This window comes from Hirundo rustica, chromosome 5, assembly GCF_015227805.2.
Source record: "Hirundo rustica isolate bHirRus1 chromosome 5, bHirRus1.pri.v3, whole genome shotgun sequence".
Lineage (NCBI taxonomy): Eukaryota > Metazoa > Chordata > Aves > Passeriformes > Hirundinidae > Hirundo > Hirundo rustica.
The window spans coordinates 25789163-25807031 of record NC_053454.1 but is presented as its reverse complement, the minus strand read 5'-3'; the positions used below and the strand labels follow the sequence as shown (position 1 = coordinate 25807031).

At 42.3% G+C, this 17869-nt stretch overlaps 1 protein-coding gene and 1 non-coding gene across 6 annotated transcripts; both read right to left on the bottom strand.

Annotated features, from left to right (window-relative positions):
* Positions 1-407: 407 nt before the first annotated feature.
* On the bottom strand, positions 408-15099 carry NIPAL1 (NIPA like domain containing 1). Of its 5 annotated transcripts, none has more exons than XM_040064599.1 (7): positions 15030-15099; positions 14346-14500; positions 9679-9945; positions 8499-8555; positions 7943-8033; positions 3487-3647; positions 408-3346 (listed from the first exon to the last, which is right to left on the bottom strand). In XM_040064599.1, exons 3-7 carry the CDS (start codon positions 9851-9853, stop codon positions 2748-2750), a joined length of 1083 nt encoding a protein of 360 aa, XP_039920533.1. In that variant the 5' UTR covers positions 9854-9945; positions 14346-14500; positions 15030-15099; the 3' UTR covers positions 408-2747. The 5 variants fall into 5 exon arrangements, with proteins under 5 accessions (XP_039920533.1, XP_039920532.1, XP_039920534.1 ...); XM_040064598.1 differs by having other exon boundaries at positions 14401-14500; positions 15030-15093; XM_040064600.1 differs by having other exon boundaries at positions 14442-14500; positions 15030-15061.
* TRNAK-CUU (transfer RNA lysine (anticodon CUU)) lies at positions 5914-5986 on the bottom strand. The gene has a single exon. It is a non-coding gene; the product is annotated as a tRNA-Lys (tRNA).
* Positions 15100-17869: the final 2770 nt, after the last annotated feature.

The following is a 17869-nucleotide window of genomic DNA, read 5'->3' as shown; positions in this document are numbered from 1 at the left end:
TCACCCTACATACCAAAACACATCTAATTACTTTATATGATGTCCCTCATTTCACTGCCTGGAAAACCTGACAACTCACAGGAGTACTCTCCATTGAGACTGGCTGTGAGACAGACATGCCTAATACATTGGATTTGGGTTTTCTTCTCTAGTTTACAAATATGAATGACACTCTTCCCCCACCCCTCCCCCCCTTTGAAAAACACAGATAATTTAGTACATAACCATGAATAATTTATTATAAGAGAAATATTAGCATAATTTCAATTAAAAAAACCAAAGTTAATCCAACGTAGTAACTAAATATAAACATTTAAAAAAATAACATCTCTTACAACAAATGCTTTTATACAAAAAATTAATCACTTATTTATTTCTATCATTGTGGACTTCTTGTACATCACTGATTTTTTTTTTTTTTTTTTTTTTTTTTTTTTTTTTTTTAGTTGCTATTTATGCATAATAGCAAATACACAGGTCCAGTAGAAAATACAGGAATTTTGCTTGGTATAAGTTAATTATTGCCAGTGGTTGGTATATAAGGAGTCCACACCCTTCTCAAAGAAAGTATTATGACATATCTTTAAAAAATGCCAACGCACATCCATTAAAGAACTGGATTGATTGCTTTTTCTTACAAGTAACTCATTTGGTCACACCACAGTGATGACTCTATAACCAAATAAAGGGGCCAGGAACTATGCAAAAGCATTTGTTTTTCTCTCTTTTACAGTTAATGTTTTCTTCAGTTATTCTTTGAATTGTGTAATTCAGAGTGAAAGTCAATTCAAATTTTTGTTAAAAAACAAACTATAAAACTCCCTCCATCTTTAGTCTTTTTATTATTTGTAATACTTGTTTTTAACTATGAAGATTTTGAACCTTGAATCTAGTCAATAAAACCAAAGTATTCTCTGCATTAACTAAGAAGTAATGAAACCCTGGATGTAGATTTTTCTTGTCTGAAGCTTTTTTAACACAAGCATTTTAAGAGCAAAGAATGTGAATTACATCACTCAAGCTGAAAAATATTCCAAATTGATAATGTATACATCATTATATTTTGAAGGCAAGTACATTTTTTGTGAAAATATCCCTTTTGCTGGATAACAGTGATGCCACACAAATATATGAAATACAAAAAACAACCCTTTTTTTTTTAAGAGATAAAGGATAAGCCTTCCTTGGTAAAACAATCTTCTATCCATCGAAACTGTCCTCTTTTACTAAACCTTTTGAACATTAGAAAACCTACAGCCTGCTTCATGAGGAAATTCTGCTTGGGATATAAACCTCAGCTTAATAAAACTAGTTTTTATCTGCTGAAGTGCTGACATCCTCTGGCAAACTTTCTAGACTCACACTTAAAAAACCAAAGATTAGCAATGCTGCTTTCTGATGAGCCTGTCACCATCCACAGGCCTGATTGCTGAAGTTACTTACCTACAAAGTGGAAAACAGAGAGGATTTTAATGAGTAAACTATGGACTGTGCAAGCTTTTTTGTGACAGAAAGATCAGTGACCATAATTGAGGAACTACAGTACAGTTACCGTTACCAATCTTCAAGGCTTTTGGTAGGTTAACATATGGTTAAACATCTAATAGAGGCAAATACTCATATTTAGAAAAAATGATAAGTCCAAACTAAAAAAAAAAAAGTTGTGATATTTCTCACACCTTGCCTACAGCCCATCCTTTACCTAGTATTTTTAGAAGTAGTGCATGGACTGTAAGATGGATTTTGCACTTATAAAAGAATGCTTTATTATTTACAAAGAACAATACCTTCCCAGAAAATGAGGAAAAAAATTTGAAAAGCTTAAATAGGTTCTAATTAATAGACGGCTATATTAGGAAGAAGTATGGAAATAAGTAAAGCCCCTTCTCAATCCTCAAAATAATATAAAACTAAGTGGAAATTTTTAATTGCATCTTCTGGTTTTCTCCTGCCTTTGAATACTTAATTCTATAACCTCATGTAATTTTTTAAGCCAGTAGCAACCGTTCTCAGGCCTCTAATGAATTTTCTTTTTCTGAAAATTGTTCTTAGTTTTGAAATATAAAAGTAAAGGCACATTCAGGGATTCATAATCCATTCAGGATTCCTTGGGTAGAAAAGCTGAGACTTATCAAGTATTATATTTGCTAAATTATATTTGCTAAATTTTTTTTTGTGGCATCTAATCAATGGTCATTGGAAAGTCATCAGAAGTGAAAAAATCTTCCATAAAATTTTATATTAAAAACTAAAAGGGTTAAATACTGTTTTCGTCATATTATGTCTCCAATGAATATCCTTCATGTATAGTATCTACAAACCTACTTGGCAATAAATTATAAAAGTATAAAGAAATCCAAAAGTATTAAGGCCATCACTGAGATAATAGCAGAGTACCTGTCAGCAAGGATTGTCTTTTATCATTAAAAGAAAATTGTTTTGTTTTTTTTTAAATGTGGCTTACAAAGACCATTTTTTGCTAAAATTTCCCAAGAAAAGATGTTGCGTAAGAAAAGGACCATATTTTTCATTGCCCAACATATAATCACCACCAGGTTTCTGTCTGTGATGCGAATTACTGAACATTTTCATTCATGATGGCCAACAGCTGACACAGAGAGGAATGGCCCACACTTAACAGGCTTCTCAGACAAATTTCCAGAGGACTGCAGAAAAGTAGAGCATTCTAGCAGATGGGCTGAGTTTGCAATTCATGATACTTTGATGATGAACACTGCTTGAATGTTTCATTGACTGAATAAAATGTTGTCCTCCTCACATGCCAAAGCTGCATCTTCCATGCTCTCCAGCAAAGTGTGACTGGTTTCAAGTTCACGATGTGGCGGTTCCTTTGCAACAGTGGACATCAACTGACTCCACGTGATGTTAGTGTTTTTGAAAGCATGCAATAGGAAAATGCCAATGATGATGCTGCAGAATCCACTCAGGGTTCCAATGATATCACCCAGTTCCATACTGCTCCACTCCTTGAACAAGATGATGGAGCATGTCACCACCGTCGTAGTGAAGCACACGTAGTAAATGGGTGTCACAAGGGATGTGTTGAATACGTCCAGTGCTTTGTTGAGATAGTTGATCTGAGTGCTGACTGAGACCACCAAGATGCCCACCAAAATGTAAACCAATGGATTGTGATAGGCTGGCTTCCCCTCCAGCATTTGTTTAATGGCAATGCCCAGGCCTTTCACAGACGAGACAGAGAAGGCACCGATGAGTGAGCAAATTAAAACATAGATCAGTATATTTGTCTGACCTCTCTTTGGAGCCATGAAAACAATCAGGACAAGGGCAACGACTGTTAGGAGAACAGCAAATGTAACAAATGCTGTAAAAAAGAGGAAAGGGAAGAGTAATGCACATGAGATAAAAAAACAGACTATGTCCACAAACATGCTCGGAGTTGTTCAGTGTCCTGGACATCTCCCTATGAACTGTAACATGTGTTCACTGCAATTGCATACAGACCTGGATCTTGCAGCTTTCTTTCCATCTCATCGAGTGAGGTGACCTCCTCCTCCTCTGGAGCATGAATAACCATGACTGTTGACCCCAAAATGCACAGTACACAGCCCAGCTTTCCATGAATATTCAGCTTCTCATTTAAAAAATAGGATGACAATATAGCACTGTTCAGCAAAATAGAAATAAAATGTTCAGCTCCACCAGTCATGAAAGACATTCAAAATCTCTCTGTGTAGCATAACAATAATTGAAAACCTCTTTTGAATTTGGATATATGGTATACCCGCCTGAAACAATCAAATTGTAAGGAGTTTTCCTAAGAAAGTTGGTCAAGACCAAGAAGATAAGCTCAGGTTTTAGGGAGTTTAGCAACCCTCATCGCTTCCCTCCAAGTTGTAAAAGGGTCCAAATTGTTAAGGAGCCTCTCATTCCTGATTGCCTGGGTTAGGGTATGCACTCTCACTTGTAGATTAATCACAAGAGCTGTTTCTTTCTTCCAAAAAATGGTTCAAAGCACTAAATTTGCCATTACGACCAATGGACATGAGTTTTGGAAACTGCTCCTCCCCAGGCTCTCCCACTCAGGCACACTTTCTGCCTGGCCTGCCAGGACTCCCACCAAAACACGGAGAAGGCATGCCTCCCCCTTCAAAGAGATCAACCCCAGGATCTCCACGGGGTTGATTATTTAACCTAAGGACAATAACATGGCCTAAATCACCCCACTCACAGGGCATGATTAGCCTGTTAAGAGCACAACCTTGGGCACAGACACAGGCTTAATGGTGTGTGAACAAACTCACAAATAGTTATTCGACCCACTGATCAAAATACAGGTATTTTTTTTTCCCACAAGAGTAATGAGTTCACTGACATGAAGTTCTAACAACCTCTCTGTCTTATGAAAATCTGAACAATTGCTATCCTCATCAAAGAAGAGGGCAATAAAACTCAAGCTGTTTTGCACAGCGGCAGCCAGGCAGGCAGGTTATCTGCATCTACCAACAGGCTGACACCAGTATCACTGCAGGGACTCAGTTGCATTTGTTTTGCTATGACAGAACGGCTGCAGTTTTAGCAGGTAGATTACTGCAGGCATCCTACAGGTTTTGTTTGTTTGTTTGTTTTTAACATGTGTTTTTTAAACACAGTGTTTCATGTAGTATACTCAGTTCTTAAAAATCAGATTTTACATTTAAAATACAATAATCTCATTTTGCTAAAAAATTACTTCCTATACAATTTTTGTATGCATAGTCCATGTCTTTTCTGCTGCTATGATAGCCTCATTACTGTATGTGCTTAAGAACTTGAAAATTATATTTTTCTTCATACATAGGAAACAGTAAGTCTCTGAAGGACATTTATGTTTCAAAAGAACCACAAATTTTAATTGTGGATGCAAAAGAAAGCTAAAATTTTCTTTGCTTTCTTTCCAGAAGGATTTCAAAAAGACAAAACAAAACCAGAAGGATTAATAACTGTGCCTTAATATGAAATTATGCTCCTGTAAATATAAATGTTTTTGAAAACATTTTATGAAGGAATACTGTATTTCTATTTAAAGTTTTGTCACAATTGAAGAACAGGATAACAGTTTTTTAAAAAGCTCCAGTTCTCTAGGAAGTGATAAATTACCTTCCATCAGCAGTATACCTGGTATATGCTCACAAGAATTACTTTGTAATCTGGGTGGAAAGCTCCTGGGAAGGCATTCAGTGGCCTTTGCAACAAGACATTTGATACTATTGTCCTAGGGTAACTTTATGATGCCTGTATCCCCAATCGTCTGTTCTGTTTGTGCTGTATATTGAGTCCTGTGCCTTTAAGACTGGTTCTAAGAGCAAGGAGAAGCGCGGAGTTTGTTTTGAGAAAACTGCCCGACTCCTCCACATTCTTCGGCGGACAGCGTGTTCGGCGGAGGCTTGGAGAGACTGCAGGACAGAGATCTTTTTTTTTGCTTTTAGTTAGTTTCAGCTAGCTAGGGCAGAGAAGTTCCCTGGACTGTTTTTTTTCCTTTTTCTTGGAACTGTTTAAACCTGCTCTGGACTGAAAACCCAGGGGAGCACTGGGGGCTGCACCTGCGGCCCACCGGGGCCTGGACCTCGGCATTTTCCAGCAGCGCCAGAGGGACTGGGACTGAGGAGAGTCTGAGAGAGAGCCGAGCTCCACCTACGGCAAGGACTTTCTCAATTTGCCATCTCACTTCAGAAGGAGAGGTTTTATTGTTCCATACTATTCATTCTTTATACTTGTATGCACTTCATTTGTTTAGTAAAATAGTTTTTTCCACTTTTCTCCAAAGAGGGTTTTGGGTTTTTTTTCCGGACCGGTTGGAGGGAGGGGCCACGTGGGTTTGCTTCCTTGGAGGGATCCTATACAGGGGTTTTCTCCCAAATTTGTCCCAAACCAGGACATATTCTCTACTGGCGCCCAACGTGGGGCTCGAACCCACGACCCTGGGATTAAGAGTCCCATGCTCTACCGACTGAGCTAGCCGGGCTAATGAGGAGCACCGAAACAACGAGCAGGTAGATCAAGCTGCAAAGATAGAGGTATCAAAGATAGACTTAGATTGGCAACACAAGGGAGAGTTGTTTCTAGCTCGATGGGCCCATGATGCCTCAGGCCATCAGGGCAGAGATGCCACCTATAAGTGGGCCCGAGACCGAGGGGTGGATCTAACCATGGACAGTATTTCTCAGGTTATCCATGACTGTGAGACGTGTGCTGCCATCAAGCAGGCCAAGCGGGTGAAGCCGCTATGGTATGGCGGGCGATGGTCCAAGTATAAGTATGGGGAAGCCTGGCAGATTGACTACATCACCCTTCCCCAAACCCGCCAAGGCAGGCGCTACGTGCTCACAATGGTGGAAGCCACCACTGGATGGCTGGAGACCTACCCTGTGCCTCACGCTACGGCCCGTAACACCATCCTGGGCCTTGAAAAACAAGTTCTTTGGAGGCATGGTACCCCTGAGAGGATTGAGTCAGACAATGGAACTCATTTCAAGAACAGCCTCATCAACAACTGGGCTAGGGAACATGGCATTGAGTGGGTGTACCATATCCCCTATCATGCACCAGCTTCAGGGAAAATAGAAAGATATAATGGACTGCTAAAAACCACCCTGAAAGCACTGGGTGGGGGATCATTCAAAAACTGGGAGCAGCATCTAGCAAAGGCCACCTGGTTAGTTAACACCCGAGGTTCCACCAACAGAGCAGGCCCTGCCCAATCTGAGTCCCTACATACAGTAGATGGAGAGAAAGTCCCAGTAGTACATGTAAGAGGTTTGTTAGGGAAGACAGTTTGGATCAATTCTGCTTCAAGTACAGAGGATCCCATCCGTGGGATTGTCTTTGCTCAGGGACCAGGCTGCACATGGTGGGTAATGCAGAAAGATGGAACCACACGATGTGTACCCCAGGGAGATCTGATTGTTGGGTGAGAACCGTGTGTAATTATCACTGTGTGCTGAATGGTACTGCCACCGTATGTAGCTGTATATTGCATATTGTTTTTATATAGATGTATGTGTGTGTAGAGCTGGAATATATATTAGTTTTAGTAAACTGACGATATGGGGATACAAGGGGTGGAATGTCCTAGGGTAACTTTATGATGCCTGTATCCCCAATCGTCTGTTCTGTTTGTGCTGTATATTGAGTCCTGTGCCTTTAAGACTGGTTCTAAGAGCAAGGAGAAGCGCGGAGTTTGTTTTGAGAAAACTGCCCGACTCCTCCACATTCTTCGGCGGACAGCGTGTTCGGCGGAGGCTTGGAGAGACTGCAGGACAGAGATCTTTTTTTTTTGCTTTTAGTTAGTTTCAGCTAGCTAGGGCAGAGAAGTTCCCTGGACTGTTTTTTTTCCTTTTTCTTGGAACTGTTTAAACCTGCTCTGGACTGAAAACCCAGGGGAGCACTGGGGGCTGCACCTGCGGCCCACCGGGGCCTGGAGCTCGGCATTTTCCAGCAGCGCCAGAGGGACTGGGACTGAGGAGAGTCTGAGAGAGAGCCGAGCTCCACCTACGGCAAGGACTTTCTCAATTTGCCATCTCACTTCAGAAGGAGAGGTTTTATTGTTCCATACTATTCATTCTTTATACTTGTATGCACTTCATTTGTTTAGTAAAATAGTTTTTTCCACTTTTCTCCAAAGAGGGTTTTGGGTTTTTTTTCCGGACCGGTTGGAGGGAGGGGCCACGTGGGTTTGCTTCCTTGGAGGGATCCTATACAGGGGTTTTCTCCCAAATTTGTCCCAAACCAGGACAACTATCTACCCAGCAAACTCAGTTCTAAAAAAGGAAAAATATCTTTCCACCAAGCAACAAAATTGTCCATAAATTGCTTTTCATTTTTCTTATTAAAAATCTCTACTTTCAGCCAAAACCAGTATTTTTTTCCCTCATGCAATGAGTGGTTCATTTGCCAAGGCTTGCTCCCAATTGGTACTGACCTTATGAGAACACTCAGTGCACCCAAGGGTGTAACTAAGGTTGCAGGTGCAAAGGCATAGGCAGCAAAGTTTGCAGCTTCTCCTAATCCCACTGCAGGAGGAAGAATATTTGGATCAGCTTGGAGGACGATATTAAATGGCACACTATTGTAAATATTTTGTATGACAGCCATGATAGTGAATAAAAACCAAAATATTTTTTCTGCACAATACATGCCTATTTTCATTTCAAAATTAGCATCACAACCTCTTCTGGAAAAAAAAAAAAAAAGCTGAAGAAAGTTAAATACTTTTCTCCTAAGTGCTCCTAGAAGCTGTGCAGATGCAATTCCGCTGCATTTGACTAGATATTAAAGGAAAGATGGTTATTCTGCAAAGAGCTCTGAAGACCAAATGCAGTATTTGAAAGATGAGATATCAGAACAGCTTGTCATGAATGTAATTGTGAGGACATTTCTTTTAAGTGAAGGGAATGAAAAATCAGGCAGTAAATCTCTTTAAAACAACCTCCTTTTTGCAGATTTATATATAGGCTAAGAAGAAAGAGGTGACTTACTTGATAGAAGTCCAGCCCACCAAAGCCATTCCTTCAAATAAGAATATCCACCTTGTCCTGAAAGAGAAAAAAGAATCTTATCTTAGAAAAAACAGATCACCTTATTGTAAGAAACAAAAAAAGTACAGCTTCACATTTGCAAGTACAAAGTACTAAAAGTTGACTGGATGCAACAAGAATATCTGATTTTGACTTACATTTTGTTAACCAATCTAATGCTTTGTGACTTGGACTTCTAAAAAATGCTATTTGGCTAAATATACACAGAAGGGAAGTTTCAAGCAAATGTAATATTTTTATAAAGCTGTTTGGTGAGCTTAAGAAATGTTTCAAAATGCTTTTCCAGGTTAGATGCAATATACTCATACAATCAACTGCAGTTTGACTCTCCTTTTCCTTTCGGTTGGAAGTAATTAGCGAGAAAAATGCCCCTGTGTACATGATTTTTTCTCTTTCCTACATAAAACATAAGTACATGGAATATTCAGTATCAGTTTTTTTCAAATAACCAAATTCTCTGGAATAATATATTGCAATAAACACACACACACAAAACCCAAACAAAAAACAAACAAACAAACAAAAACACCCCAAAACAAAACAACAAAAGAAAAACTGCTAATGCTATGTATTTAAATCCATGCAAAGGAAATTATGAGATTAGTGCAATTGTTCTTTTTCCAGATCTTCACCTGTTGACTTTAATGAAGGGAGAGTTGTACTAACTGTAGAAACTTGTGTAATAAATGTTGTTCTACAACTCATTGCACTTACTTTTAAAAAACAGAGCAAAACCAAAAAGCTAAACCTAATTACCAACTTAAGACTTTCCATTTCAGATGAGGGGGGAAAGACCAAAAAAAAAGAGGGAGAAAGGCATTTTGAAGGGTAAGACAAATGGATAATTTTATTTGGTAACTAACTGCTCTCAGTGAGGAAACAGCACCAGCTCACTGATTTAATATCCTCTGCACCTCCCATAGTCCTCTGAGTTCTGAAATCCCAGTCCCTGTAATCACACACAGAGAACTAATACCCTGTCTCCATCCTTCACCAAGACAGGACTTCTGATCACCATTAAAGTAGCTTTAAATGTGATCTGTGATTTGAATCTTGCTTTTGTCAAGTTGTAAGAGGTATTTGTGTCCCCAGCAGGAGCAACACTGGCACCATCACTTACCAGCTCGGGTGACTCCTCTGTCTGCCAGTTTCAAAAGTCCTTTCTTCTTCAGTATGAAACTAGACCCAATAAAGATACTGGAACCTATAGCCAAAGCCAAGCCTATGTAGAGGTGGTATTTGTTTCCAGAAGGCATGGAAATGCTCCAGTTTGTTTCATTGGCAGTCCCCTCCATAGAGGTGAGGAAAGAAGAGTGTGATTCAGACACATTGATGATCTGGCACCATGCTTGGCAGGAGTCACGGCAAGAAAAAGAGAGCACAGCACCTGGGAGCAGAAAAAGGACAAATGGTTCCTGACACAGGCCCAGCTCTGGAAGAGCCCTGTCTTCACTCTGTTCACTCCTTTTCATGTCTTTGCAGAGAACCTGTAATTTCTGACTGTGCAAGTAACACACAAAACCCACACAATGTACACAATGCTGCCCTGGGCCATTACCCACCTCTGCAGCTCACAGATGGTTACATTATTTTACATCCATGTTTTGCACTTCATTGGCTCAGACAAGCAATAAGGGAAATACCAAGGAATGCAACAACAACAAAAATATTAGCTTCAATTTAAAATTCAACTCAAAATCTTAAAAGTTGACCTGAAACCTCAAGTTGTAAGGGCTCTTTTTTGTTGTGCAGAGACCACAAACATATAGCCAGATTTGTGATTTTGGACTTTGCCTGTTAAACTAAGCCTGCTGCTATTCAAGGCCTCTGTTTCTACATTGGTAGCTGAGATTAGAAAAGCAAATGGAAAAAAAGGAAGGAAAAATCGAACAGGGAGCAAGCTGTCACTGCATATGGACACTAGGACATTTCATTAAAACTTCAGTGAATACTTTGTGAGCCAAGTCTTATTTAACCAGTCATAAAATTTTCAGGTGAAGGCCTCATTACACCTCACAGCAAATTTAATCTAGCCTCAATAACCTTGAGTGGAGGTAGATCACAGGCCACAGGGAACAGTTCCCCCAGCTATCCTGGCAACACTGCTGGAGAGCTGGGTGATCCTGAGCAGAGACCAAAGCTTCACACTCAGCCAGCCAAGCATTATCACAGAATCACAGAATTTTTAGGTTGGAAGAAACCTTCAAGATCATCGAGTCCAACCCATCCCTAATACCTCAACTAGCCCATGACACCAAGTGCCACATCCAGTCTTTTTTTAAACACATCTAGGGATGGTGACTCCACCACCTCCCCAGGCAGACTATTCCAGTACTTTATTATTCTTTCAGTGAAAAACTTTTTCCTAATATCCAGCCTATAATTTCCCTTGGTGCAGCCTGAGACTGTCCTCTTGTTCTGTCTGTTGTTGCCTGAAGAAAGAGACCAACCCCCAGCTGACCACAACCACCCTTCAGGGAGCTGTAGAGAGTGATAAGGTCACCTCTGAGTCTCCTTTACTCCAGGCTAAACAACCCCAGCTCCCTCAGTCATTCTTCATACGGCTTGTGTTCCAAGCCCATCACCAGCCTCGTTGCCTCCTCTGGACGCACTCAAGCGTCTCAACGTCCTTCCTAAGCTGAGGGGCCCAGAACTGGACACAGCACTCAGGGTGTGGCCTCACCAGGGCCGAGTACAGGGGAAGAATGACCTCCCTGCTCCTGCTGGCCACACCATTCCTGATAGAGGCCAGGATGCCATTGGCCCTCTTGGCCACCTGGGCACACTGCTGGCTCATGTTCAGCTGCTGTCACCAGTACCCCCAGGTCCCTTTCCTCCTGGGCACTGTCCAGCCACACCGTCCCCAGCCTATGATGCTGCAGGGGGTTATTGTGGCCAAAGTGCAGGACTCGGCACTTGGACTTATTAAATGTCATCCTATTGGACTCTGCCCATCCATCCAACCGTTCCAGGTCTTTCTGCAAAGCCCTTCGTCCTTCCAACAGGTCGACACACGCTCCCAGCTTAGTGTCATCTGCAAATTTACTAATGAAAGGCTCCATGCCTTCATCCATGTCATCAATAAAAATATTGAACAGAACTGTGCCCAGCACAGACCCCTGAGGGACACCACTGGTGACTGGCCCCAGCTGGATGCAGCACCGTTCACCACCTCTCTCTATGCCGAGCCATCCAGCCAGTTCCTAACCCAGCAAAGAGTGCTCCTGTCCAAGCCACGGGCTGCCAGCTTATCCTGGAGTGTGCTGTGGGAGACAGGGTCAGAAACCTTGCTGAAATCCAAATAGACAACATCCACAGCCCTTCCTACATCCACCAGGCGGGTCATCAGATCACTGTGAAGACAGTCCGTGGAAATGACATCATTATTATCAGCCTAGATTTGTTCTTAAAGGGAGAAGAGGTATTTCATTTCCAAGAACAAAAGGAATTGCTTTATTGCATGGGGAAGCAGGGGTCAGGCAGCAAAGCTGCAACAGGGTTTAGGCAGTGTAGGTTGATGTCTCAGTTTGTCACAGTAGAGTGCATCAGGCAATCAGTGTGGATTACAGAACCTAGACTGGAATACTTTTAAGAACAACCTTTTTTGAAAAGAAGGCTTATTGTGCAGACATGTTAAAATATGAAACAGTTTGTAGAAGTGCAAACACTCTGTCAGCCATGATACATATAAAGCATGGGATGCAACAAATAGTTTTGTTTTCCATGTTTTCCCTCTAATTAAAATAACACATAAATGAGTCATCCTGATGAGTAGCAGCATCAGTAACACAACCATTTTTTTTCTTTTTTCTCTTCCCTCTCCCCACCTCCAACTGAAAAAACACCACTTGGGGACTTGGTAGAAAAGGATGTGCCTCTGTGTTCACATGTAAGCTCTGGAAATAATACTGTTACATCAAAAGTACATCACTGAACAATAAATAGGAAGCAAACTTGGATAATTCATTCAATACTGTTTTACAAGGAATAGTTAAAATACATAAGGTCTTAAAAAGATCATCTTTGCAGTTGGCAATGCTGGTATTAACTCTGGGAGACAACACCCCTTACAAGAAAGGAACTAGACTGAGTACCTGCTCCCTGTTTTCTTGTTCCATACTGTACAACAAACACACTAAAGGAAGTTATAATTTGATTTGCAGGCTGTGCAAACACATTTCCTTGTTTGCCAAGAGTGTTTCCATGTAACAGTTGTTTGGTATTGCTAAGGCACACTTAATAAAAATGTTCCCACAAGATATGTATGTTCATATTCCATAGCTGAAGATTAAAATCTTAGAGAACTTATATCAATATGCAATTATTATTGCACAGGATAGATACTATTCTACACTATTATCATTACTAGAAATAACAGCTAGATACCATAAAAATATGGAATTAGCATTTGCACCTGAAAGTATTTTAAAATCCTAAATTATTAGCATAGTCTTAGGAGAAGAAAATTTTGCATATACTTGTTTTGACATAATTAGTGAAGAATAAATCACAAAACAAAATTACAGAAAAGTCCTTTAAGCATAAATATATTTTCTCTTAGTAAACATATCAGGACAAGACAAAAATGCCCCTGCTCCTGGCATGGGGGTTGGGTCTAAATAACCATCAAATGTCCCTTCCAATCCAAACTATTCTATGATTCTGTGAAAAACAAAACAAAACAAAACAAAACAAACAAACAAACCCCCCAAACAATGGAGATTTGAATGAAATCCCTTAGATCCCAATACCTATACTGATGCTAAATCAGGATGGTGTAAGAAGCAGTAACATTCCTTGCCTTTAATTAAAAGAAAACATGAAGATAAACACTTCTGATTAGTATAGTCTTTCAGCTACCTGCAACAGTAAAGGCAGCTTTTTTATCAGCGCACTGGATTTCTACAGTGAAGAAATTAACAATTTTTTCTCCCTTTTTTTGCGTCTGGTGTACTTTCATTTAGCTGGAGATGAATGGCAGGCTTGTTTCACATTATGCTATGGCTACTTTTTCTATGTGTTCTAAGTTTTTCATTACTCAGCACACATTACAACATCAAATAGGGAAAACTTAATCACACCATTTGTACTAAGTCATCCAGTGACTGCCACAGGCTGTTTCTCTCCTTTCTGAATTACAATCTTTGCCCACATTCACAAAGAAACAGTGGATTTGTCACTGAGAAGAGTAACTTTGAATGCTTATGCTCTCTGTTTATTGTGCTGAGCATCTTTTCATGGTTTAAAAAAAAGTCATTTGTTCCACTTGCATGAAAAGTGGCATGTCACTGCTAAAAAGAATCACTGATAAAAGAACCACCTGCAAGATGGGAAGAGGAGGCTGATCCGGGAATTACTGTTGTTTTATTACCTCTGTGAACAGTCACTTGGAAAGGCTGAGGAAGGTGACAAACCACTGAGGCTGCCTGGCTTGCTCAGCACAGAGTTTCTGCAGCAAAGCTAGTTTCACCTCCTGCTTCCAAACGTCAACAAACCTGAGCCTGTCAGCAGAACCCCTCCTTGCAGAAGTAATCTCTCCCAGCTCTGACTCAAGGCTGGCAGCAACATGAAACCAGTCTGACCTAAGGCACCCCGGTGCTACACACTGCGTGTGACATGTCTAACTTGCTGTCGCTCTGCAGTCCAGGGCTGACTTGCCCTGGTTAGTGACAGCCAACTTGGTTCTTAACCTGCCACTGAAGATACTGGTACTAGGTCATCTCGAAAACTGATTGCTTTGGTTAGATAATAATTGACCATTTCTGTTCAGCTCAGGACACAGCTCACCCTCGGCAGAAACACGAAACGTCCTTCTCGGTCACCCGGGAAATACCAAGCCCACCTTTGCCAAGGCGTGGCTCCTGGGGCCAAAAGTGGGCGTACCGAGAAGGGCGTACCGAGACGCAGCGAGGAATTCTTCCCTGGCACACCTGGAGTGGAGACTCACCAAAAAGCACAAAACAAAGCAAAAAAGATGTTTAACCCGAGGCAGCCGGGGGAGAGGCGCAAGAGCCTCCCCGGCGCCGGCCGCGCCGCTCCTCGGAAAACAACCGGGCGACGTCAGGGCGGAGAAAAACCGAACGCGCGGGGCTCGGACGCGGTGCGGGCAGAGGGAACTCCGGCAGCACACGCCGCGCCCCCGCCTCCGTCTCCGTCTCCGCGCACGGCCGCGTCCCAAGCCCCCCGAACCCTCCGCGTCCCGAGCCCCCCGAACCCTCCGCGTCCCGAGCCCCGCGAACCCTCCGCGTCCCGAGCCCCCCGAACCCTCCGCGTCCCGAGCCCCGCGAACCCTCCGCGTCCCGAGCCCCGCTAACCCTCCGCGTCCCGAGCCCCCCGAACCCCCCGCGTCCCGAGCCCCCCGAACCCCCCGCGTCCCGAGCCCCCCGAACCCTCCGCGTCCCGAGCCCCGCGAACCCCCCGCGTCCCGAGCCCCGCGACCCCTCCGCGCGGAGCCCCAGGGCGGACACTGACCCGCGCGGCAGGACGGGCGGGCGGGCAGCGCCTCTCCGGGCCCCATGGCTGCGGGGCTCCGCGCCCTCCGCGCCGCCGGCTCCGCCCGCCCGGGCACCGCCCGGCGCACCTGGGCGCGCCCGCTCTCCCGTGGAGACGGAGGTGGCATCCCCGCCACCCCTCTGGAGCCGTCCTGCCGGGGAAAGGGCACGCAGGGCTCGAGGAGTGACCTCGAATGGACTTTCTAGATGGTTTTCAAGTTCCAGACCTGAGGAGTTCTGTGGCCCCAGCTGAACACTGAATCCAAAGAAGAGCGCTCTCCCCTGAAGTACCTTGGCAGCATTTGCCTCTCCTGGGAGTTTCTCTACATTTAATTTTCTTCCCCGTCACAGCTGTGAGAAGAGGCGAACAGTCTTGGTGCGCAGCCGTTTATGTCTGTGACCAGCTGCCAGCGCTCGCTTTGGCCGGCGGATCTGCGGGCAAGCAGAGGGATCCCCCGGCCAAACTATGCCAGCATTGTAGAGCAAGGGCAGTGCCTGGTGATGCATACCCTGAGATGACTCCCTGTGGTTTAACAGGCTCCAAGTTGTTATAAGAAATAATTATCTTTATTGCCCAACGAATGGTTTCAAGGTGGAAGTCTAAGGTCTTGTTTTTGACATGATTAAGTGAAATACATTTACAAAATGTGAGGCTTAGTAAAACACTACATGTTGCCCAGCAAACTTCCTGGGATGGTCTGCAGACCTTTAGCATGCACAAGGATTTCTGTAACTGGAGGCAAAATTGCAAATTTAACACACCTCCACAGACCACCATAGGGACGTGCAGGATTGAGATTAGAGCTGTAACCAGGCTTTGTAGCACAGTACTGAAACTCATCATCATTGGTTTTGAAAAGTTTTACCACAGGGACATACTGCTGGATTACAGTGACATTAGCAGCAAAATAACTTGGTTTTCTTTGCCTTACACATCCTTGACTTCGCAGTCCTGTGGTCAAACCAAGAGATCAGTTTCAATGTCTTATTCTCATTTTTTATTTCTGGGTTTATTTTTTAGCATAACCAGCACTCTGTATTTTAGGAGAAAAGGAACATTAGATTATTTTTTTGTGATTTTAATTACCATTCCACTTTATCATTACACTGTCTATATTATAACAATTTCTATGGAAGATGGGCTGAATCCAGTGCAGGCTGCATGATAAAAAGTTTGACTTCTCTGTTTTAACATTTCTAAAGCAGATTACTACTAAAAACCCAGAGCAATAATTTTAAATGGCAGTTTAAACTAATCAAAATTTTAAAGCACAATCTGAAAGTTTGGGAGCAAACTGTGATCTTCTTGTACAACATAAGCATGCCCATAAGGATCAAACCACATACATGGACAAATGCATGTCTGCAGTCTTCTTCAAATTCCTATTCTGGTTCCATGTCCTCTCAGAGCTGTCAATTCTGTTTGTTCACATCCCTGTTTCTGCAAAAATGTGACAATTATTTTAGCTTGCTTCAATCCTGCAAGTGACTCAGTTGGCGGATCTGCTGAAAAGGGAAGTGGTAATACCCACAAAGTCCTGCTGAAGCAGCAGAGAAGGTGGGAGAGAGTGAGCTGCCAAAGACCACCTCTTCCTCTGGCACAGCTCTCGCTGACCTGCTGCTCCCGGCTTCACTGTGGTGCAGTACCCAGAGCAAGAATTCTGAGAAACAATACAGCTAACACTTCTGTAGATGGGCCTCTGTACTAGCCCAGTTCTTATGCAGACCATGGACATCAAAGTCTATTTAATTAATGAGGAAAATATTTCATCTGATTTACACATTTGTTGACAGCTGGCTGAACATGAACCAGCATTGTGCCCAGGTGGCTAAGAAAACCTGTGCTATCCTGCCCTTTTCCAGGAATAGTGCGGCCAGCAAAATTTTGCTTGAAGTTGGCACTGATGGGGCCACACTGTGGGCCCGTCACTCCAAGAAGGACATTGAGGTGCTGGAGCAAGTTCAGGGAAGAGCAATGGTGCTGGTGAAGGATCTGGAGCACAAGTCCTATGGGGAGTGGCTGAGGGAGCTGGGGCTGTTTAGCCTGGAGAAAAGGATGCTCTGGATAAACCTTACACCTCTGCACAACTGCCCGAAGGAGGTGTAATTAGGAGAGGGTTGGTCTCTTCTCCTAAATCAAAAGCAACCGGACAAGAAGAGATAGCTTCAAGTTGTGCCAGGGGAGGTTTTTCTTCACCCAAAGGGTTGTCCAGCATTGGAACAGGCCACCTAGGGAAATGGTGGACTCACCAACTCAAGGTATTTAAAAGATGCATAGATGCGGTATTGATGGGTACGGTTTAATGGTGAACAAAATAGTGTTGGATTAACTTGTACTTAATGACCTTAAGAGTGTTTTCCAACTTAAATGATGCTATATACTTATTGTTTCTTAGCTGAAAATCTTTACATGCTTCAAATTTTTATATTGTAATAAACTGCAAAAACTGCTATGAAACCTTTTTTCTACTGAAAAAAAAGGAAGTCACAAAAAACTTGTGATTAACAATCCAAGTGTTTGGACAGATGGAAAAAAATTTTGCAGTCTATAATATTATTACAGAAGAGAGTAGGCATACTTCATGTGTAAAAGCGTCACTGATGATTAGCAGTTCTCATACTCAACTTGTTTTGAAGAACTCCGAGACAATATCAGGAAGAAACCAACTACATAAAAGTAATTTATCAATATTGATATATTTTTCTTTATTTTGGATGACATGTAAAAGTCAAATGGGAAAGAAAATAAAGTACTGATATACAATCTTATCAACTGACATAAAGAGGAAAAAGATGCCAGTTTATCATTCTAAATGACAC